General features: G+C 46.2%; 1 protein-coding gene across 2 annotated transcripts in view; it reads left to right on the top strand.

The window, feature by feature from the left end:
* The window catches only part of NRAP (nebulin related anchoring protein), a 69975-nt gene that overhangs the window by 32725 nt on the left and 13228 nt on the right, over positions 1–24022 (top strand). For both annotated transcript variants that reach the window (XM_087432629.1, XM_004428089.3), the window contains exons 21-35: positions 1855–1953; positions 3103–3207; positions 4372–4479; positions 6102–6413; positions 7492–7596; positions 10351–10449; positions 12047–12151; positions 12883–12990; positions 13525–13638; positions 15367–15564; positions 17273–17377; positions 18663–18761; positions 20728–20832; positions 21179–21286; positions 22153–22464. In XM_087432629.1, the coding sequence (XP_087288755.1) occupies positions 1855–1953; positions 3103–3207; positions 4372–4479; positions 6102–6413; positions 7492–7596; positions 10351–10449; positions 12047–12151; positions 12883–12990; positions 13525–13638; positions 15367–15564; positions 17273–17377; positions 18663–18761; positions 20728–20832; positions 21179–21286; positions 22153–22464 (2082 nt within the window). The remainder of the gene's footprint in view (positions 1–1854; positions 1954–3102; positions 3208–4371; positions 4480–6101; positions 6414–7491; positions 7597–10350; positions 10450–12046; positions 12152–12882; positions 12991–13524; positions 13639–15366; positions 15565–17272; positions 17378–18662; positions 18762–20727; positions 20833–21178; positions 21287–22152; positions 22465–24022) is intronic.

Below are 24022 nucleotides of genomic sequence, written 5' to 3'. Positions count from 1 at the left end.
GAGGCCAGGAAGGCTGATTCGGCATATCTCTTGCAAATGGTAATAATAGCGTTAACCATAGCTGCCATTTGTGGACTGATAATAATTAAGTACTCATTGCTGTCATTTATTGACCACTTTGAGTGTATTACATGCATATTGCTCATTTATTGCTCACCATAGCCCTATGTAAGTACACGCTATTATTATCCTATTAATATTCGCATTTTTCGTATGAGGAAAGTGAGACTTAAAGGCACACTTCAAATAAGTGGCAGAGTTGAGATCTGTATCCAGCGTGGTCTGATGCCCCAATTCTTGACCATTAAGCAGTATTGCATCCACAAAGCACATTTTGTATTTTATTCTTATTTTTCCACTGCACTCATCCTTCTCTCAGACACAGACATATTTAAGTCTAGAACGTATAAATAAGGAAGGTAGAGGGAAGAGGATAACGCTTCAGGGTTCCTATTACTTAGCTTCTTTGAGAACAGCTCAAATCCAGGTGGAGCAACCAGGGCCCCATCTGTCTCGGATGGGGGTGCGGTGAGGGGCCTCAATCAGCCTCAGGAATGAATTCAGCCTTGGGAATGTCCATTTCTATCTCACTTCCTGTGCTTACTAATTTTTAAGCTCCTCAAGGGCCAGCGAGATATCATCTCCTTTGCCTTTTTTTATATCCTTATTGTGCCCTGTACAGGGTGCATTCTTGGCTCCTAAATAAGTACTTATGATTTGACCAATGCAGAGTCTGGGATGGCCAGGAATTTCCAGCCGTGGAAGAGCAACGTGACTTCCTTCAATTATGTGGTGAAGGAGTATTCCCACTGAACACCCTGGAACTAGAAAGGAAATTACAAGGCTCTTTGGAATATTTTCTCTAGAATATTTTTTCTTAAAGGAAGGAGATTTGGAGTGTTCAATATTCCAATCCTTATTTTGGGTTCAGTTGTTCTCCATAACCCTCTTGTTGGTGATACTGGGGGTTTTGCTCATCTCTGGTCTCCCACCACATGAAGCTTTTGCTTCAACAAGCCGTCTTCAGCAGCCACCTTTCCCAACAACTTTGGCAACTCCAGTGGAAAAGCCAGAGGAACTAACCTCCAGGAAGGACAAGAAGTCCCCATGGGGGGACAGAATTAGCCCATTCGAAACTTTGCCAATTATTTTATGGCTGTGAGATGGGGACACTATGAGGACAAGACCTCAGTGATCTGGAACACTAAGACACTGTGAGGGTGAACCCCACCTGACCACTCGCCTCTGGTCTGTGGCTCCTGGTGTTTCGTTTCCTTAGAGCAGATGCTTCCTGGATAATCATGGTCGCACCATGAGTAATGGCGATAGCTAACTTAGTGAACGTGTACTCTGTCCAAGGACTCCACTCATGGAAAGCATGGCATTGAAGCCTTCACTCTACCTCAGAGTGAGGCAGCTCTGTTATTTTCCCCATTGTACAGTCAAAGCATGAGTGGCTCAGGTGATTAAGTGATGTGCCCAAGGTCATGAAGCTGGAAAGAGACGGAGGCGAGATTGGGACCTTGGTCTTCATGGTCGTAAAGTCCAAGTTCCCTCCGCCTCTCTCTTGTGTCAGACCTAGATTTATAAAATCAACACATCCCAGGGCACGTGGTGAAATATAGAATTTGCTGAGGGGAAAATTCAAGTCCCCGTTCAGTAGAAGCAACTAAAACAAGCTCACCAGAGCAGGCTGTCTCAGGTCTGTGTGGTCCTGTTTAAGCTGCAGGACCAGCTGGAACATTTTCCCAAAGGAAATGGGTCATAGAAAGTGTGTGTGTTTATGTGTACATGTGTGTGGTGGTGGGGGCAGCCCGATCCTAATACTTTGGGGTCCCTTTTCTTTGGAAACAGAAAAACTACAGGCAGAGGGTGGATGAGCTGAAGTTCACCAGTGTGGCTGACAGCTCCCAGATGGAGCACGCCAAGAAGAGCCAGGAGCTGCAGAGCGGGGTGAGTCCTGGGCTGCCCTTTCTCCACCAAGCTGCTGTGTCATGGGCCTGGGAACCTCCGGGGACAACAGCAGGTGCTGCCCAGGCACGATGCGGGAACCTAAGAGCCTTCCCTTTAAATAGGCTGGACCCAGCTTTCCACAGGCTTCCAGGCTGTTTCTGGGAACCAGACACCAGGCCTCACTACTCACCTACCATGCTTCTCCCCTGGTTGTTAAGGAAAGATGTGCACTGATATTATTGCTTTTTAGCTTTCAGTATTGCCTAGTTCCTTCTTTCTTCTTTCTTTCTCCTTCTTCCATCTCTCATCAGAGACTCCATAATTCTGGAGCCAGTAGAGAATTATCTTGGAGGAAGATAACATTTGCCTGTGGGATGTGTGCATTTCATGCCCACTTGAGCTCAAATGTGGGAGACAGAACAATGAACACTGCATACGTTATGTACACATTAGTGTTCAGCACTAACAGCGCACCTGCACCGAGCAGGTGCCATGGTTGCTACAGTCTGACCAGGACCTTGCTAGCTTCCCTTCCCAAAGGCCCAGGTACACCTGCCGGAAAGGATGCTATCAACATAGCTCAGAGTCAGCAGAAAGCCACTGATGGAAATTCAAGTAGAGGGGTGGGAGGGAAGGGGAGAGAGAAAGAGCAAGAGTGATAAGTTTTCATGGAGGAGATGTTCACTCATGTTTTGATTGCTGCTCACTTTCCAGGTGTCAGTACCTACAAGTGCATTAGGATTGATTATGGGGGTGCAAGAGGCAGAGTGTGCTTTTCATTTTTCCCACTTGGGGAGTCTGTGCTCATCTGAGCCCTCTGGTGGGTTATTCTGTTGTGGCTGTGGACAGCTTGGAAAGGGCGATGCCATCTCAAGGGAAAGGTCTGAGAACAGAAACCTTGGAGGGGTTCTCAGGTTGGTCCCCTGGCCACATTCTTCTCCCAGCTGTTTGCTGCTGCTTCTCCTTCTCCCATCATCTCTCCTGCCTTAAGCCTCATTTACTGTATCCTGCCCGCCAGCGTCTGGTCTGGTTGTTTTTGTAATGAACTTCTCCTGCAAGTCACAGAAGAGTCAGGCAGCCACGAATGATGCCGTGCCACCCACCTCTGCCCCTGCCACCTGCCCCTCACTCAGTGTCCTCTCCCAACAGGTGGCCTACAAGGCAGGAAACGAGCAATCCCTCCATCAATACAGCATCAGCAACGACGAGCCTCTCTTCTTACAGGCCCGAGCCAACGCTGCCAATCTCAGTGAGGTACAGCAAGAGGGATGGGCAGCCATGGGCTCTGCTTCCCCATGTAGGCACCTGGTCAAAAACACCCACCAGCCATACTGGTGTGGCCAGGGAGGTTACATACATCCGGTCACTGTAAACAGCTCGTTCAGCAGACCTTGTTCCTGACCAGTGTTTTAGGGGAAGGGAAGGACAACCTTTCGTAGGAATGGGCTGGTGGGAGACTTGAACCACTGACTATATAATGGGGTAGGAGGTAGTGATTTTTCCAGGGTCAGAGTTGAAACAGCATGAGTATTGATAGAGGAGAGTGAGTAGGAGCTCAACGTTAGCTCCAAACTGCCTGGGTTTGATCCTTGGTTCTATCACTTACTAGGTGTGCGACTTCAGGAAAATTCTTTGGTCTCAGTTGTCCCATTGGTAAAATGAGGGTAACACTAGTCCCTTCCTCATTGGGTTGTCACGAGGCTTCGATGAGCTAATATATAGAAAGCACTCAGAGGAGTGTGCACAGAGTAGCTTTACTCTTAGACACGAAAGGATGTATAGTCCCAACTTTCCCCTCTCTGTCTTCTGGGGGGGGTGTTCCTTTACTCTTCCACTCAGCTCCTAGGTCTGTAGGGTCTTGATATGATTAATGGGTAGAGGCGGGAATTAGAAGGAGCAACAGAGGCTAAATTGATTCACAGACAGAAAGGGAGGGAAGCCTCCCAGAAGAAAGTACTTGAAATCTGGAGGTGGGGACAGGACAGGAAATGGGAGGATCAAGGAAAAGACCGAGGTGGACTAGAGGCTGGGGGGCAGAAGGAGAAAGGAATGCAGGTGGGGCAGCTGCTGGGCTGGGTGGGGTGTGTGGCCAGAGATGGAGAACAGACTTCTCAGAAAGGTTGCTGTGTGTTGTGCAATGCTGTTCCACCTTTGGCATATCTTTGAGGCTTCCTTGAAGACTCCTAGTATTTTTCAAGGCTTCTGGAGTTCACGTTCTGCTCCTTTTGACAGAAGCTGTGTGTCAAGAGTCCTTAAGGCAGGAATAAGAAAGCCTGGTTGTATTCATGTTACAGGGTTTCTGTGGCTCTTGGGGTTTCTGTGGAAGGACGTAATGGTGTTTGCCTCCTAGAGAGGTTGTTACAGTCTAGGGAAGCCCTCTCACGTGAGGATGATCTCTTCTCTCCTACATCCTGTTAGAAACTGTACAAGAGCAGCTGGGAAAACCAGAAGGCTAAAGGATTTGAGCTGCGTCTTGACTCCTTGGCCTTCCTGGCGGCCAAAGCCAAGAGGGACCTGGCCAGTGAGGTGAGTGAATCCCCACCTTGTACAGGACTCCACAAATCCGCTGCTTACATCTGGAGAGTGGGAAAGGGTCTGGGCAGGTTCTTGATCTCTCTGAGCCTCAGGGTTCTAATCTGTAAAATGTAGATAAACATGACCACCTTGCAACAAGATAATCATGTAAGTGCCGTCCACACTGCTCACCACACATTGGTTTTTGGTAAGTGGAAATGTATTATTAGTAGAAGTAGCAAGAGTAGTAATCCAGACCACTCGATTTACAGATAAACGATGCCCAGGGGCATTCCGTGACTCTCTAAGGATGCTGTGGCCTGTTAGTGGTTAGGAGTGCAGGCTCTGGGTCTGATAGACCTTGGATAAAATCCCAGATCCGTTGCCTACCAGCGTTGTGACTTTGCACAGGCCGTTCAACCTTTCAAAATCTCAGTTAACGCGTTGGCAAATTGGTAATTGCAAAGTTGTCATGAGGAAATGAAATGAATTGATGTATTATAAGTGTTCTGTAGTCCAGTGTAGTCTGTTGCCAGTCTGATGTGAGATAAGGAGCCTGGGCCAGAATGTAAGTCAAACCCTGCTTCCCTCATCGAGAAAGTCTCCCTTCAAAAAAAAAAAAATATATATGTATAAACACATACGCACAATACATATGCAATATATATATTATGTTGTATGTATTGTATCTATATTTATATTGTATATGTATTATATATACATAAATGTATGTAGGTTTCAGCTGCACTAAACAGTGGCTTGGTGATATGGTTGATTTACCTTCTGACACAAGCTCCTCATCTCATCAACTGGTAACATTTTACAAACCAGCTGGTCTGCAGATGCACTTTGAGTGGCACGGGTTATACCATGTCTGGTTCATAGTAATTGTTCAATAAATGGTGGCAGATATTAATACTGCTGTTGTTGTTGTTGGCAGAGTTGAGAGTAGAGCCCAAGTCTCCTGATGGCCACAGCAATGATAATGTTGAGAATGATGCTGCACGCCGGTATCCTGTTACAGTTATTAGAGCATTTCCGTATTTATTCTTTCTTCTGATCCTCATTACACTTGGCTTAGTGTTTTTTTTTTAGGTCAATATGCTCCCTTTTTTTCCCCATACTCCTAAATATTTATATGTACCCCAGTTTATTCTTTAATTTGAGCTCCTTTCTCAAATAGCAATTGTATTTTGGATATTCTGTGTCTTTTTCATTGCATGACTACTTTTTATTTATAATGTTCTCACTATGACCAAAAAAGGATTTTAAAGTGGCTTTTATGAAAGCAATAGGCCCCTTAAAAATAAATTCAGAAAAAGTGATCTCAAATAACATAGACAAAAGATGGAATTTCACCAGAAATTGGGAGAAGACTGTTCCATCTGAGCATTCAGTTTAGCTCGGAGCTTTCTGGCAGCTAAGATGAAAAGGGAAATAATGAATAGTAGTATTTTGTTTCCCTGTTTGATGAAAGGAAATATATCAGTTTTTCAAAGGAGGCAAACTTCTGGACACTAATTCTAATAGGATTCTGTTGTATGGCTTTGTTTTAACTTTCATGCCTGTGGTTTGAAATTTAACAATGCTTTTAGGAGACTCTAATGTACCCCTGCTCTCTTCCTCTCGTTTAGGTGAAGTACAAGGAGGATTATGAGAGGTCCAGAGGGAAGCTCATTGGGGCCAAGGGCGCCCAGGGGGATACGCAAATGAGCCACTCACTGCAAATGTCCAAGCTGCAGAGTGAACTGGAGTACAAGAAGGGATTCGAGGACACCAAATCCCAGTGCCACGTCTCCCTGGACATGATCCACCTTGCGCACGCCCGCAAGGCTCAGCATTTAGCCACAGACATAGGCTACAGGACGGCCTCGCATCACTTCACGGCTTTGCCCACAGACATGAAGGTGGAATGGGCCAAGAAGGCCTACGGTCTACAGAGTGATGTAAGCTCTGTGTGTGTGTGCCGGTGTCAGTGCAAAGGTTTTCCCAGGCCCTCAAGACAATAGTTTATACTCTGAGATACCTGTTTCTGGATCCCTAAGGGGAAACATTTTAGCTTCCTAGTGGTTTAACTTTTATTCAATCTATGCCCATTTCAGCTTCTGTACTACCAAACAGAAAATCATAATGCTACTTTTTCTTCTTGGAATTCTGATCTACATATGTTTTCCATGTTTCCTTTTATTGCCAGGGGGAAAGTGTATTTGTAACATCCTTAACCGTGGCCTGCTATGGGAGAATGTCTCTGCGACTCATTCCAACTTTAGGAGTCCCATTTTTAGAAGGAGCAGCTCGCTAGACTTACAACCTTGTTCTGTTTTCCTCTGTCTTCTGTTGACTCTTATACAAGAAAGTGGGTGAACTGAGAAGGCGGTTTAGCTGCAGCCAGACTGTTCCACACGGGAGTGGGATGGGGGCAGTGTAGACACACCCTTCCAGGTCAAGCGCTTTCAGGATAGATAGGTGATATGCCACTTTTAGAGAAGTGTCCATTTAAATGGCTTTCCATTAAAACTACTCCTTCAATGGCAAGAAATGAGAACTCCTCCCCACCCCACGCCGTGGTGCACAGGAAGGAATTGGCACCACAGGCAGCCTCCGATGTCTTGTGAAATTCCCACAAATAGCTCCCCACCTGGGTCCTGTTATGAATTCTCATTTTCTTCTCCCCTGCATGTCGTTTTAAACAAGAAAATGGGGAAAGCAGACAATGAGGACACGCCTCTTGCCGGGGTAGACGTGAGTCTGTAATGAGGGACAAGGTGGATTCGGCCCCTCCTGATGCACCCCCAATAGTGCTGGGTGGGGCCTCAGGCCACCAGCGGCAGGACATCTCCAATTAAAGGGGAAATTAATTTACATTTTGGAGCCCTACCTGTGACTGTGCAGAAATGGGTAAGACAAAAGTGGCATCTAATTTGACTCAGCTGGCACCAAGGCTGCATCTGGGAGCTGTTAATAGCGCTTTAAATGTCTGCGCGCTAACAATGGCATGCTTTTTTTTTCTTTCTCCTTTGTCAGAACCAATACAGGGCAGATGTGAAGTGGATGAAAGGCGCGGGCTGGGTCGCCACCGGGTCATTAAATGTGGAGCAGGCGAAGAAGGCAGGAGAACTCATTAGCGAGGTGAGGTTTCCTGACAGTGTGCAACAGGCCTGGCTGCATTAGGCGTGTGGCATTTCTGTATAAAATTAAAATAATTTCCACTCAAAAGGCAAAGAAAAAGGCAAAGCTACATGAAAGGCCTCAAAACCCAGACTAGGGCTGGTAATTAGAGGGAAACCACATACCAAACACACACCAGTCGGGGCCCATAGAGCCCTGGCAAAAACAAAGTGGGTGACAAATGATATTATGAATAATAATGACAATCAAACGCCGCTCAATTGCTACCCACCAACTTACCTTTTTAATGAAGCAACATGGGAGAGATGATGAAAAGACACATTTATTGTACCCAGAAAGCCCTTTTGTGACTTTATGCACATTTTCTCCCTCTTTTTCTGCCACAGTGTAAACAGTTGTTGAATATTCACGTGGTGGTGAACATGTGACACGGTTCTCCCTTGTTGGGGGTCTCACTTCTATTTAAATCTCACTGTGGTGTACTTATAGCCACCCTAGCTGGACCCTAAGACATTGCAGCTTATAAACAGAGCCATTTCCTCACATTTCAGGACAGTCTCATTGAGCAGATCTTTTAAAGACCAGATCAGGGTTTCTCAGCCTCAGCACTATTGATATTTTGATAATTCTTTGTTGTGGGGGCTGTCCTTGGCCTTGTAGGATGTTTGGTAGCATCTCTGACCTCTACCCACTGGATACTGCTAGTAGCACCCTCTGCCCACTTGTGACAACCAAAAATGTCTCCAGACGTTGCCAAAAAGTGGCAAGCCACTGACCTCCACACCCCAGGGAGTTGTCATTGGCTCGTGCTCACACAGAGGCTGCACACACTCAGACAACCCACATCCCCCTCTGTTCATGTCTGTTTGGAGAGGGAGCATTTGTTTAGTTGCCTTCAGAGTAGCCTGGTCTTTCTGGACTTTTCTGAGTGGGGAGGAGACCATAATGGCCATGGTCCCAGAAGACTCAAGCCTTGGCAATGAGCTGCCTCAGACCCTGTTTGGTTCCAGGAGGAGAATTTCTTACTGAATGTATAGTTAAAACAGAAAGATGCCTATGTTGGCTTTTCGAACCCACCTACCCAGCATTAATGTTTTCCCATGGGAGGGTATTCTAGTTGCCTGATATGTCACAGATCTGATTTCAAAAGTGGCCTCACTCTGATCTGCCTAATTTTTAGGGACATGAGTCAACATTCAAGGCTCAGAAGACCCCAGGAGCTCAGTCCTAAGTAGTTCTGTCTAGTTAAGGAAAGACCCTCTAAGTAGGATGAACATGAGAAACTTACAGGAGTAAACCTTTAGGTTTGAGAATTCATGACCCCAAACTCTCAATATAGGGCCCATTCAGAAAAGGACATGGAGAATAAGGACCATCATACATATAATTTAGACTTCAAGATGATTCCTTCATGCATTTAAGTCTGGCAGCCAAGGGATCTTTCTCAAATGATTTGTCCCACTGTGATCTTAATTTTCCATCTCATTTTACAAACTTGCTCAACAAATTTGCTCATCTTCCATGCTTCATACCAGTCCTCAAACTTCAGTAAGGCGAGACATCTTTCAGCAACTTTTCCCAACCATCTCATTTCGGTTTGGCACGTTTCCAGTTTAGTATCGAATTGGCTGACCTCTTAATTTTCTGACAGAATGCCAGGCTCTGATGAAAGAGTCACAAATGCATATACAACTATCATTTAAAGCAAGAGTCAGTAAACCTTTTTTGTAAAGGAGCAGATAGTAAATATTTTCGGCTTTGTGGGCCACCTGGTATCTATTGCATCTACTCAGCTCTGCCATTGTAGCATGAAGGCAGCCATAGACGACATGTAAATGAATAAGCATGGCTGTGTTCCAATAAAACTTTATTTACAAAAGCGGGTGGTGGGCCAGATTTGGCTGCATATTGAGCTGTGTCTTCTTAAAACAACCCAGTGTACAAAAATCCAACCCAATAAATGAGGAAGTGTTTATAAAATAATTATTTGACTTGAGAAAAGATACATTTCGTAATTCCGTTAAGAGAGTGACTGTTCTAGTATCCTGGAAATGTACTTTAATTAAAGAAAAAACAGGAATTAATTTAAGCATGATTTTTAGAATCAAAATTCGGTATCTATGTCTTTGCCAGCATTTGAATTTTTTGTTATTTTGTTTGTTTGTTTCAGTGTCTTTCAAATTGTATGATGACTCCTTTCAATACTAGTGGCCTTTTTCTTCTTATTGTAACATTTTAAAGAATTATTCCTGTGTAAACTGAACTGGGTTCTAAAATGATTGGATAGTATACAGTCATTGACTGTTAAATGCAAGGGTTTTGACTGTGATAATCTTTGCCAAGTCCTTTTGTAATAGGAAAATAGAAAGCTTCAAATGATAAACGTAGCTATGAATGTTCTTTCTTGCCTGGGAGACCCAAACTAAGATACGTAAATAGCTGCGAGACAGTATTTGAAGCCTATAAAAAGAATACTCTTAACTGTGTATCCCACAGTATTTTACTGATATAAACTAATTTTGAGATGTTTTCTTTGCACCAGGTAGAAATACTTTAATGTTAATTGACATGAGGTTATTCTTAAATTGAAACAAACATTAACCCCCAGGCACCTAGGATATAAAGGTGGAGGAAACCGAATAATAATTATGTTCACAAATTCACTCTAATCTCAAGCAACCTATGATTTTCTCTTTCAAATGGCATGAAAGAGCAGCACAAAATTCACAGCTTTGATCTTTTTCTGCTCAACAGAAGAAGTACCGTCAGCATCCAGATGCTTTGAAGTTTACCAGTATTAAAGACACTCCGGAGATGGTCCAGGCCAGAATTAGTTATACGCAAGCAGTGGATGTAAGCGATAATGTATATAGTTTGTGACTCTCAGAGTGGGCTCTTCTTTCAACACTGTGATTGAAGCTGAGGGGTTCCTGGCTTGCTCCTTCTGTTGTTCTAAGGATGAAGGAGCTTCTTGTCCTCTGCTGAGGCACACCTTAGCGGGGGTGCTTCCTCGTTAGGATGCAAATGGGGTGTTACCGCTCTTAGGATGCCAAGTGGGGCTCCAGCACCCCACTGTCCCAACGCTGTCTCATTCCTTCTCATTTCTGTGTCTCGAAGATTTGTCTGTGGTGGGGCCTTTTCCCCTCTCCTTTTGTTTTATAGTGTTGTTTTCAGAAATGGAACTTTTGGGTGAAATTCCTGGTAATTGGAACACTGAAGCCAGGCTTAGGGCTTCTTGGGACCCGAGGGTAGGAATTCTTGCTTTCCGAATTTCTCAAAGACTTTGAAAATGATTTGGCTCTGATTTACGTAGATTAGACTAAACTTTCAAGCCATTTCCCATATTCCCTTTATAATGTGAAACCAAGATCTGGCCTTTTGTCTTCTCAGCTCAAGGTTCGTTAGAGACTAAGTTGAATGATAAAGTCCTATGAAAATTCACTTTAGGACATGAATTAGCCCTGTTTGGCTGATTCTACTGAGAGATTCCACAGATCTTTGTGCAGGGCAGACACACCTTTTAAATATCTTCAAACCATTCAAACTGCCACGAGGAAAATTTACAAACCTTGGAGGGAGGGGTTTCAAAATTCTCTCCCTTGTTTCTCAGTCGAGCAAATTATTCTGGTTGTGCCTTATTCGTCAGGCATTCTGAAATGTCCTGAGTGCCTGTCAGAATATGTTCTGGGATGATGTACACACTTATGGGTTTAGGAATTTATAATTTCTTGATAATCAGCCCATCAGAATCAAATTGAATTCTGAGAAACAAGAACTTTTGTACAAAGAAAAACAATACCTGCTTCTTCCTTACCCTAACCAACTCTAGGGGGCACTGCTGTGATACGTACAAACTTGGACCTATCTAATACGATTTGGGATGGAAAAGCACAGTTTAGAAACTTTCTCTGGTGGCTGATGCCAGCTCCGTGTGTCATTGGTACCTACTAGGATGTCATAAGCCCCAATCAGAGTTTCGGGTCCACAGATCCACCCAGGAGACATTTATTAGTGCAAGAATCCTTGAGAGGGGGGAGGGGATGAGGATTGAAGTAGGTCCAGGGAAAACCTCACATGTGGCAGAGCCGTCTTCTCTCCTGCCTTCTGAATTTTGATGCCCTCTCATAACTTATAGTTAATAACAAAATTACTAGATGTTCACTAGACCTCATTTCCTCATTTGACACTCATCTCAGCAGCATGCTACAAGTGGAGTGTTAACTGAGAGAAGAGTTTCAGCCTGTCATGTTCCGAGCTGGGAAGCAGAAGTTGGGAGAGAATGAAGCCCGAGTCACCACACTAGCCGTGAAATCGAGGTGGAGCCACGGTGCCCGGGATCCTGTCTCTGTGGGGAGGTGGCAGCTGCAGAACCCGTGTCTCCTGCAGTGTAACTCGGCGGATGGCATGGGGGAGGCTTCCGGATTTAACACAAAACTCTCTCCACCCACAGAGGTTATACAAGGAGCAAGGAGAAAGCGTAAAGCATCACTACACGCAGACAGCCGACCTCCCTGAAGTTCTGCTGGCCAAGCTGAATGCCATGAACATCAGCGAGGTGAGGCTGATGGGAGGGGCGCTGGTTTTAATTATGGGAGATCAGGGCACCTGTGCAGGTGCACAGCGTCGTGTGCTCAGAAGGGCCCAGAGCCTGGTTTAATGCTCTGTTGTCACCATCTTGAAATTTATAGTATTTTTGAACAAGGAGCCCCCCATTTTCGTTTGGACTGGGCCCTGCAAATTAGGTAGCCAGTCCGGCAGAGGAGTCAAGCTCATTTATGAGAATGAGACTAGGAAAGCTGCCTTAGTACAAAGGGCATTTGTGCTGAGGGGTTGAAATATGGGAGCATCAGAATATTGGTGAGTACATCCAGGGGCTGTGCCAAGGAGAGAGCTGGGGGATGTAACTCCTTCCCTCTACAACCCTCTATCAGCTCCCTACTTTCTTGTTCTTTGATAGAGACAGTTGAGTTCCCTTTATCCTACATAAAGAGCTATGCAAATACAGCCTCCTGCCTCCTTCTTCCAATCAACTTGCTGCTCAGGGAAATCTGGTTCTGTGGGTCTCCAAAGCTCTTGCTTTTTAACCCCTTCCCTCACAGGACTGTCCCCCCCAGGGGTGGGCATGAGGCAGGATCCAGCTCTTCGTTGATTTTTGCTAAGCCACAATGATCTCTAACCCCAACTGGGGAAAAACCCCACAACAAACCAGATTTCCATTTTGCTCATGGGAGTTTAGGAAACCACCAGGTCACATGAAGGTCTTTTTTGTGTACATCTTCCCAACAGACACGTTACAAGGAGTCCTGGAGCAAACTTCGAGACGGCGGATATAAACTGAGATTGGATGCCATTCCATTCCAGGCAGCAAAGGCTTCTGGTGAAATCATAAGTGATGTGAGCATCTGCCTCCATTACAGTGACAATGTTTAACACAAACCAATTTTTGTTCCTCTTGCCCCTAACCCCTGCCTTCTTTTGCCTGTGGATAATATCTTCTCCTCTCCCAACTGTTAGGGCAATCAGATAACGACCAGTGAGAAAGAACATACCTTACAACAAAAAATCCCCTAGCCGCGGTACAAAGCCAGATGCTGGACTGTAAATATGGACCCTGGGCAGATGAAATGCACCCGCCACCAAGCGTTTTCCCAAAGCGAGTCCATGTGAAGAGACTGTTAACAATGCACCCACCTTCTTCCAGCATGGGCCACCCAAGTGCTAACATGTCCTGCCATTTCATATCCAGCCCTTTAGTCATTGGGAGTCTTGCATATGAAAGAATAGGCCTTTTGACGACTCCTGTGCGTTTTCTTTTAACTCACTCAGTTACTGTCAAAAGAACAAAACATTTTCGCCCAATACCCACCTCTTCCATTCCATGTCCCTTGTCCCCGAGCTGTTACTCTCTCCTGCTCTCTCTCCCTTTAGTACAAATACAAAGAGGCATTTGAGAAAATGAAAGGGCAGATGCTTGGCTCCCGGAGCTTGGAAGATGATATCAGCCTTGCGCATTCAGTGTATGCGAGCGCACTGCAGAGTGAAGTAAGTGGGAGACAATGCAACGGAGCTGGGGGCCCCCCACCTAACATTGCACAGCCAGCTAGTGTCGTTTGTCTGTCTGTTGTGGATATTGGCTCTGTCCTCACTAGCTGTGTGGCGTTGTCAGGTCCACTGGCCCCTCTGGGCTTCAGCCTCTTCCTTGGTCAAGTGAGAGGATGGGTTAGTTGACCTCTTAGCTCCCTTCTGGGCTGTGCATGCTATGGTTTTGCCCAGTGGCCACAAATGGGGACCTGTGGGCTGGATTTGGACTGCAGAAGTGTTTTGTTTGGTCTGCAGAGTGAATTAATTGCAGACCTTTAAAAATGGAAAATTTTACACAAAAGTTTTATTCTTCTGGCCAAAAGCCAGACCTGGATTCCTCAAGGCTACAGTTGAAGTTCATTACTGAGAGCTCCATTTCGAAGGCACCTGTGTTCTCCTGGTCATGTAGCCACCCTCTCTTCTCCTACTTCCTTCTTTACTCATTTGTGCTACTCGTCTGGCTTCTGGAGACATGTGAATTTGTAACCCTTGATTTCAACCCTCTGGATGCTGGAACGTGTGTGTATATTCTGTCCCCTTGTGCATATGTGAGTTGGCTAATGGCAGTGATGAAATCTAATGTGTCCCACACATTACAGAGGACCAAACACTTTTACATCCGATGTCTCATTTAACCGTCAAACTATCTCTAGGAAATTCATCTTGTTATTCCTCCTGGTTTACTATAAGGGAACCAGACTCTGGGTGGCTCAGTCCCTTGCCTAAGGTCAACTAGAAAGGGGCAGAGCCAGAGCATAGAGCCGGCTCTAATCTCTTGCTCTTTCCACAGTTTCACGTGTTCTCTGCCATTTTGTTCTCTGTGTTGGTTTCCCTGTTTCAAACATTTTTTTTTCCTTTCTATCCTGGGGTGCTGACCTAAGAGTATGGGGTTAGACGTGAATTGTCCTTGGCTTTATGCTGGTGGTGGGGAGAGGATGAGCAGAGGTGGGAGTGGAGGTTAGGGAGGAGTGGCTGGAGCTTCAGGAAGGCAGTGGGAAGGATGGAGGAGGAAGAGGTGGTGATTATGCATCTGACTCCCAAGAAAGCCTGGAGTGAGCTTCATAGACCTTCAAACAGCTTCTCCAAAGACTGTAGGGGAGCTTGTGGTCTGGAAATGGGCCTCTCCCTTCCCCCCTCAGGATGCATGTTGGGCTCTTGGGAATACCATCCCTCATAACTGGCTTTCCAGGTATCCACCCACTGCTCCTGACTCCCAGATCTCCTAGGAGGTCATCTGATGCTTTGAAAAAGCTCTTCATAAGCTAGCTTGAGAGGAGACTCCTTGGTGTCTAAAATCTGAGCTTGAGAGGGTGATGGAAAGAAACTATGGTGGCAGGGCACAGATTGGCCATGCATCCTCTTGCTTCTGGAAAATTGGAAGGTACAAAGACTTGAGCAAGGGAATCATTGACATTATATCTGTCCCTTGAACTTCTGTATTTTTCCCAGCTGGGGAACCACGGGCCTCCATCATCCAAATCAGTGACGTCCCGGAGCTGGAGTGTGAGTGTTAGGACCTGGAGACGAGTCTTGCTTATTAAGCCAGTCCCCGCAGGCAAGGAGTACTGGCCTTGCCGAGAGCGTCTCCCGGGCTTACCTGGGAAAATTGCATGGCAGTCGCTCTCCCTGATGGTCCTGATGCAAATGGTGACTTTGAAATAGCCGCTCTTGATCTGTCTGCCCCTCTAGGTGAATTACAAGAAAGGCTTTGAACACTCAAAGGCACACTTCCATCTGCCGTTGGACATGGTAACCCTGGTGCATGCCAAGAAGGCTCAGAGCCTGGCCAGCGACCAGGACTACAGACATCCGCTCCCCCAGTACACTTCCTTGGCGGAAGACCTGAGGCTCAGCTGTGCCAAGAAAGCTCACAAGTTGCAGAGTGAGGTAAGGCGAACCAGCTCTCTCAGGGCTCTTTCCTCTCAGATTTCACCATGAGGGGGTGAACTGCAAGCTCCTGTTGGCTCAGTGGGGGGCTCCCAAGGTGAGGAATTCCTAAACCTGGGGTTTCTTTTGAAACACTGCCCCCGTGTTCCTGTCTAGCTCTTCATAAGCACAATTGCACAGATCTAATAATAACAACAACCACTTATTGGGTATTTTGCTGAATTCTAAGCATTGTGTTTTCCTGCCTTATCACATTTAATCCTCAAAATAACCCTATATTGATAGTGTTTATCCCCATTTTACAAAGAAATTGTAGTGAGGCTCAAGAAGTTGTGTAGCTTGTCCAAGATCACACAACTATAAATGAGAAACGGAGGAGCTGAGACTTGAACTTGGTGTCTGACGAGGATGGCCTCAAGGTTCACAGTTTTGCGTGTTTAAAATTGGCCAATAGTATTGCCTCTGGCCTCAGGTTGGACTGGGGTTCCTCTTGGTGCTTCACATGTTCCCGACCCACCCATCTTCCCAGGAGGGCTAAGATCTGCCGGGGAAGGCTGCTCAGAGGCCCCCTGGAACTGCCCCACTTCAGGCAGAAGAGAGTGTAGGGGGAGGACAGGGAAGTCAGGGCTGCAGAGATCCTTCCTGGGTCCTCTCAAGGAATCCTGGAGGCCCTCACGCTCCTCTAATGTGCATTTCTAGCTCAGGCCGCCTGTTTTCTGAAGCAAGCAGGCCCCGGAGGGTCAGGGAGCATTGAGGATTTCCTCACTCCCAAGGGGATACAGGATGTCTCTTTCCAACAGGCAGCAGCAGCCTGTTTGGTACTCACCTTATTTCCCTGCTTGCTGGGTTTCCGTATTGTGCGATAGCAAGTAATGGGCCTGTGTCGGAAAAGAAAACACCGCACAGAACCTGCCTCCTGGTTTGGCAGCACCTGCGAGCTGAGCGGTGCTCAGATCTGGGTATCTGTCATCTGTTCTACACCTGTGTTTTACACCTGTGTACAGCGTTTACTGAATGACATAAACTGTCAGGAACCTGAGAGCAGCTGTAGGAACGGGGGAGCTGCCACACTCAGCTCGGGGGCCGTTTGTCACTTGAGCAGAGCCCTCGTTTGCCCTGCCTATTGTTCTGATAGCGATTGGAAGGCAGCACTCCCGAGGGTGCCTTGGTGGCTGAAAGGGAGTGAATTTGGGAACCCTTAAACCGTCAGCCCAAATCACTCAGGCACACACACTCGCCCCCATCCACACAGACTCAGACGGGCCTTTGCTAGATTATTCTGGATTCATTTAATTAGTTCTTTCTTAACCCATGATTAATTAATGCCAAACTCTGCTGCCGGGTTTTGTTTTAGAAGACCTATTAAACCATTTCCACATTTGCCCCAAGACAACTGACTTTCTAACCACAATCCTCTCCAGCGTTTATTTTTTGATAACCCACATTAAAATAAAACTCCGCCTAGCGTCCCTCCAACAGCTACTGAGACAAATGACAGCAGAATTATTTTCTTCTGACCTACATTTTTGTTTCCCTAATGAGCATAAGAAGCGTTTGTGCCTTTGCTGACTGTGATGTATCTGGAGAGATGGCTTGGCCTTGAGTTCTAATGATGATGCTGTCCTACATGTAGTGGGTCCTCTGGCTTCCCTTTGCTTCCTTGTGCTGCGAGTTGAGCTTTTCTGATTCTTTGTGTTGTTCCTTGTAGAATTTGTACCGCTCGGACCTGAACTTCATGCGGGGTGTTGCCTGTGTCATTCCAGGCACGTTAGAGATTGAAGGGAGAAAGAAAGCATCTGAACTCATCAGTGAGGTAACGGGGGACCCTGCAGCGGGTGGTGGGTGTCAGGGTATTTCCACAGCACGGGTTGTTCCACAGCTGTCAGCTTGTTTCTTACTACTAAAGTGAGTTAGACGTTATACTGTTAGCAGTGGACTCACTGCGGAACCTCTTGCCAGGCCTCTCTTCTTACTCAATTCTCCATTCAGACTAGATGCCATTTAGACAGCTTTGCCGATATCAAGTCAGTTTCTCTATTAACATATGAGGATCATTCACTGGCTGGTAAGATGTACTCTCCTGGGGTCCCTTTGAAGTGGCCTGTGGTACAATGCAAAGAGGGCAGGCTTTGGAGACCAACAAGTGGAGACTAATTCCAGTCCAGCCCTCATTTGCTGTGCAACCTCAAGCCAGTCACCTGCCTTCTCTGAGCTTCAACTTCTTAATCGATCAAATGGGGATACTCATACCTCTCACGTTTAGTTTGTGTGAGGATTAGCACTAATGTAAGCACTGTGCTTCTCTGGTGGCTGCATATGAAATGGTTGCTCTAAGCTTGGTGGTAATTTCTTGGTTAAAAATACAGAATTCTAGAATTTTAAGCTCTCTGAACTCCTGAGGCATCTTGCTCGCCCCTGAGAGGGCTCTGGGACTTCCATTCACAGTAGCTGCAAGGACAGGAGGCATAATGGAAGGCACTGGAAGTACGAGGCTGTCAGCCGCCAGCCTGGGAGCATCAGAAGGGCTTGTGCATCGATGAGAAGCCCTGAGGAAGTGAGACTGGCCTCACTGTGGGAGTTTAGGTTTAACTCTTTGCTTTTCCAGTGAACTCTCTGAAGTGAGTGGTTTTTAAACCTGTTGGTGCATCAGAATCCCCTTTGGAGCTTGAAAAAAAATACAGAGGCCTGGGTCCGCTGACAATTTACTGAGTCCCAGTCTCCCGGGGTGGGGTGCAGGCAGGTGTATGTTTAAAGCTGCACAGTTGTTTCTGGTACACCCCCAAAGATGAGGAACCCTGGGTCTCCAGCGCACAGAGGTGGAGAGCAAAACTCAAATTTCAGTAGTCATGTTCACATTGATGGCAAAGGACTGGCTCTCCTTTTCCCGCGGACAAGCATCTGATTCAGTCTGTCCTGTCTTCCTCTCTGCTTCTTCATCCCACTGAGTTCTGAGGTCACAAGAGCAGGTGGTGGGCTGGATTCCGGGTGACAGACTAGTAGCCTTTGCAAAATGAGGTGCTATAACTAGTGCTTAAAGAGCTGTTCTTCTGGTTTTATACTTACCGAGTCTCCTCATTTCTTCTTGTGTGTGAATTCAGAGTAAATATCGTCAGCATCCCCAGTCATTCAAGTACACGGCTGTGACAGACACTCCCAGCCTCCTTCATGCAAAACTCAGCAACCAGATTACGAACGAGGTAAAATCTCCTGATGGCTTTGGAATGGGCTTTTCAAAACTGCTAGATTGTTAAAAATATTTGTGAATATTTGTGGAGTTGTGGGTGGGGGGGGGGAAACATGGGCGTTTGCGTGGAAGTTTGGAAAGAAAAGAATGTCATTATATGGAGCCTAAACATTTTCCAGAAGGAAAGAGGCCCAGTTGGAAATCTGGTTAAGGCTATAGTCTCATCCCCCAAATGTAGTCACAGATCAGCAGCATCAGCCTCTCCTGGGAGCTTGTTAGAAATCCCGAACCTCGGGCCCCACCCCAGGCCCAGTGAATCATGTGTCATTTAATAAGAGCCTCACATGCTTCCTTTGCACATTAACGTTTGAGAAGCGCTGTTCTGTCATTTGTGTGTTCTATCTAGGCAAATATTGGCTAACCACTTTTATATTGTCATTCTGATGATTATTGTAGGGAGGATTTGTGGTTATCCAAGCACAATCCTATAGTACGTGTTTGTCAGAATTCTGGAATTTCTACCTCCTCTTCTTCTCACTCACCATTTACCCAATTCACCCTTTAATATTTCTAACAAAGGGGGACGCAGGGGAAGGAATCTCGTTACATAAAATGATCATTCCAGTCTTATTGGTTTTCCTCCTTCTTAGTGGCTCTCTTACAGGTTTGAAATAGAAAGTGAGCTTGGCAGAGAATTAAATTTTGCATCATCTTTAGTTTTTAAGATTCTCCTTCTGACTCTGACTTTCAGAAGTCAGTTGAGATTGGTGCTTTATACTATTAGTTCCCACTCTCACCCCAAGTCAAAAGATGAGGAATGGCAGCTTGCGATAAGAAAGTCCACAGGGCCTGTGTAGTGATGTTGTCAATGTTAAATTCCTATTGAACCTTTCCTGCCTGCTTTGTGAGCTGGGGGCAGAGGGGTAACAATGCCTCTTATGATGGCCTCCGGCCTTGGGGAACTCGGCATGCACAGACCCATTTCTAACCAGGAGAACAGATGTTTTTGTACTGGCTGAGGCCACGCAGGGCAGCATCGACGTGAGTTCACCCATGGAAGGATCTGGGCTTTAGTAAAGGATGCAGACCAGGGTTTGCAGCTTCCCTTCCACCAAGCAGAACTTCTCCTAAATTTCCCAGATCTTAGTATTGTCTTTACACCGACTCCTCTAGATAAAAATCTACAATGGGAAGCACCTCAATAGTGTTCCTAAATGTGTTTTTCTTTCCTTAGTCTATTATTGAGCCAAGCGCAGAGGAGGAAAAAATACCTTTTCCTTTACCTGTCTTAGGTTCTCAGCTGGGGCTCTGTAACAAAAGACAGATCAACAAAAGGAAAGCACACAAGTTTATTTAATATAAGCTTTTCTTGAGACAGGAGCCTTCGTAAGGAAATGAAGAGCAGAAGAAATGGTTAAACCTGAATGTTTTTATACTAGGTTTGATGAAGAGTGGAAAGTTGTGGAAAAATGTGATAGGACAAAAGGGATGAGCTAAGGGTAGCAAACTGGGGAAAACTTAGCAAGGCCTGTTTGCTCAGATTCCTCGCTGTGTCCCTCTGTCTTCGGAGACAAGATGCTCCTTTCCTCTGGGTGTAAGTATAGCACCTCTCACAAGACGGTTTTATGACTTTCTTCAGGGGAGAAGGTCAGAGGGAGTTCTTCCAACACCTGTGTTTCTCAAATTCCTTCAGCTTAAAGTATTCAATACGCCTAGATGTGTATTTTGGGGTAGAACATGTCCTGAACCTCATCAAAAGCAACTTGCAATTTCTTACATATTCCTTTATATCCCTCAACTTGACCCATGAAAGACTGTCTTTATTGAAAGAAACATCTTCTCCAAGGCTGAGGGTGTATCCAAGACAGAATGAATGGCTTTTCACAAATGCGTTTTCCAATTGCAAACGAGGGACCCCCCACTGCAGAAATGCATAGCACTTATCTTCTTGCTTTTTCTTTTCTTTTCTTTTCGCCCAGCGCCTCTATAAAGCAGCAGGAGAGGACGCGAGACACCAGTACACAATGACCCTGGGTCTGCCTGAGTTTGTCCGAGCAAAGACAAATGCGGCCAATCTGAGTGACGTAAGCCTTTCTTGTTGCTGAAGTTCAGGCACACTCCTAAGCCACGTATGTCTGTGTCTGTGATGGGATCCAACGGTGACCCTTCTGGCGTTCACGGAAACTTTAAAAAAGATGTATCTTTTAGATGCTCCTGTTAAATATACCTTTTCACAAATGTGTTGAGTACATACGTGTCAGAGCCCATGACAGCGTGTGTGCTGAGGAGATTTTCTTTGCAAAATAGAAAGCTTTTGCTTGTCAGAAATCGATTCTGGAACACTGTACTACAAATGAAAGGGGTAGCCTTTGTTCGTTGATTCGTGTAATTTTTTTTTTAAAAGAAGATCTACATGTGTTCCCACTGTAGGCAAAGTACAAGGAGTCTTGGCGTAATCTCCGTGCTCAAGGCTACAAGCTGACAATAGACGCTCTCCCCTTCCAGGCTGCCCGGGTCTCTGGAGATATAGCCAGTGATGTGAGTTGAATGAGATGACCTTCTATCTTGCCTCATTTCTGTTAACTTCATGTAAAACAATGTCTATGGCTGATTTTCCTGAATTAAAGCAAATCTATCACCATGTGAGACAGGGTGTCACCTGCAGAATATATTAGTTATGAATGAGATCCTTTGACGGAGGGAGGGAAAGAAAGGCTTTGTTAATCAGAAGCTAAATTCAGGCCAAGGTCTCCAGCAGGAAGGAGATTATGTTTTATTTCTAATCGCAATGCTTAGGCAGTGATCCACCTGTAATACGCGAGCTGCCTGTTTTCTAACTCCACCCAGAATTAGAAAGAGAACTCGCAATAGAAAGTATAACACAGCCCTAACGCATCTCCCTCTTGGCTCTCTGTCTTTGCACACGTTGGTGTTAGAATTTGCCAGCTGTATTTCAGCCACTCTGTTGATAGCGTCCATAGCTTTGGGACATGAAGGTGACTTTCTCTTTCCCACAAACAAATCACAGAAAATGTGGACTTCAAATAAATGGATCCTGTCTTTTGGGTTTAATGTTTTGCCACATGCAAATGGATAAAGCACAAGTTTCTCTTTTACCCTTTTTGATAAATTCCTTTTGGCCGTAGGATGCGTAAGGGGAGTGGGGCCTTTACTTTGGTTCTGAGGATCTGGTTTTAATTAGATAGGAAGAATGAAATGCTGTTTTAATTGTTCATCCCCCAGGGAGGAAGCATGCTCTCAGGCCAACCTCACTGTGGTTTTTCTTATAATCATCACCTCCTCATGTAAGAACAGGTGATTTTTCCAGAGTCTGCAATGAAAATGCACAGGTGGAATTTAAGCAGGTCGAATGCCAGCCGCTGACCGGCTGGTCCGCCTTCCAGTTTCTCTACAGACATGACTTTGTGAAGGAACGAGGCAGGCTGATCGGGGCCCGGAGCGTCAGCGACGACCCCCGGCTCCAACACTGCCGGCGGATGGGCCAGCTGCAGAGCGAGCTTCAGTACAGGAGGGCGGCGGCGGGCAGCCAAGCCCAGTGCCACCTGCCCATGGACATGGTGCACCTGGTCCACGCCAGGAAGGCCCAGGCCCTAGCCAGTGACTACGACTACAGGACACAGTGCCACAAGTTCACGGCAGTGCCCGAGGACCTGAAGATGGCCTGGGCCAAGAGAGCTCACGCCCTGCAGAGTGAGGTAAGAGGAGCCTTGTGGATCGCACACCAGCCCTTGACCTTCATCCTACCACCAAGCCTGGGTGTACACCTCTGCTTCTTCCTCAGCCTTTCAGGATCCTCTCCCCCAAACAACGACTTGCTTGGTCTATGTCATCTAGGTCGGGATCATGCAATCAATCATTCAGCAAATGTTTATTGAGCACCCGCTGTGTACCAGGCACCACTCCCGGCTCTGGGGATACAGCAATCAACAGAAGAGTCAAAAAACTCTTGTGCTCATGGAGCTGCCATTGTATGGAGGGAGACAAAATATGAAAAGTAAAATATTTAGTATGGCAGATGGGGACACATGCTATGGAGACAAACAAAGCAGGGGGTGGGGTGGGAGGGTGTGGCTGTGTGTGTACCTGCACATGTGCAATTTAAAACAGGGTCAGGTAGTTCTCATTGCAAAGGTGACCTTTGAGCAAAGACCGAAGGGGATGAGGGAAGGGGAGAGAGCACTCCTCAGCGTATTTGAGCCAGAGTGAAGCAAGTGGGTGAGTGAGGAGGACATGGTCAGGGATGGGGTCCGAGAGAGAAGAGAGGCTGGACCGTGTACAGCAGGGGTGGTGGTGGTGACAGGAGAGAGTAATTTAACCATAGCTGATGCTTACTAACTGCTTGTCATTTCTGTCACCCTTACTACAGCACTGTGAGATGGGGACGGTTATCACTCCTGTTTTACAGATGAGGTCACATGGGAGGTGCCGAGGCAGGACTGGCTCTAGAATCCACGTTCTTAACCATCCTGCTCTGCAGGAGGGAGCTCAGAGCAGGGGGGTCGTGCTTCCTACAGCACAAGTGTAGACACTGATGCCCTCAAAGGGGAGTCTTCTCCCAAGCAAGGGCACCAAGCAGGTTGGTGGGTAGCACCAGCCCCTCCCACATCATGGTGGAAGGTTCTGGAGTCAGTTCCTTTGGAGTCAGTCCCATGCCCCTTCTAAGCCTCAGTTTCCTCAGCTGGGATGTGGTAATGATGACTATGTGGTCATGGAACACTTACAGAGCACACGCCATGTGGCAGGCAGTGTACCCTGTGGGCTTGCCCACATCGTTTCTAGGCCCCACAGCATCCCCGCTCTCATTGTAGAGAATAACCCATGGGACTGTTGTCACACTAACCCTAATCATCCACATCAGGGTTTCTCCACTCTGGCACCATGTTGGGCTGGATAAGTCTTTGTTGCTGGGGCCAGTCCTGTGCATTGCAGTGTCCCTGGCCTCCACCCACTAGATATTAATAGCACCCCCCTCAGTGTGACAATCAAAGATGTCTCCAAATATTGCCAAATGTACCTGGGGGAAGAAATTGCACCCGATTGAGAACGCAGTTCTCAGTTGAGGACTGGTCTGTGTGAAGCACTAGCACGGTGCCTGGTGCATAGAAACACGCCAGGATGTGTTAGCTGTTTTGATTACATTCTCTCCACCAACCCTTCCGATTCTGGTTGCCTTGAGGGCAGTGACTGCTCTTGGTTTAGTTATATGCCACAGGCGGAGTAGTATAAACACATAATCGATGATTAATTAGGATG

The sequence above is a fragment of the Ceratotherium simum genome, chromosome 6 (assembly GCF_057802395.1).
Source record: "Ceratotherium simum simum isolate JZ-2026a chromosome 6, ASM5780239v1, whole genome shotgun sequence".
Taxonomy (NCBI): Eukaryota; Metazoa; Chordata; class Mammalia; order Perissodactyla; family Rhinocerotidae; genus Ceratotherium; species Ceratotherium simum.
The sequence above is the reverse complement of the archived record's forward strand: the minus strand, read 5'-3'. Positions and strand labels throughout refer to the sequence as shown.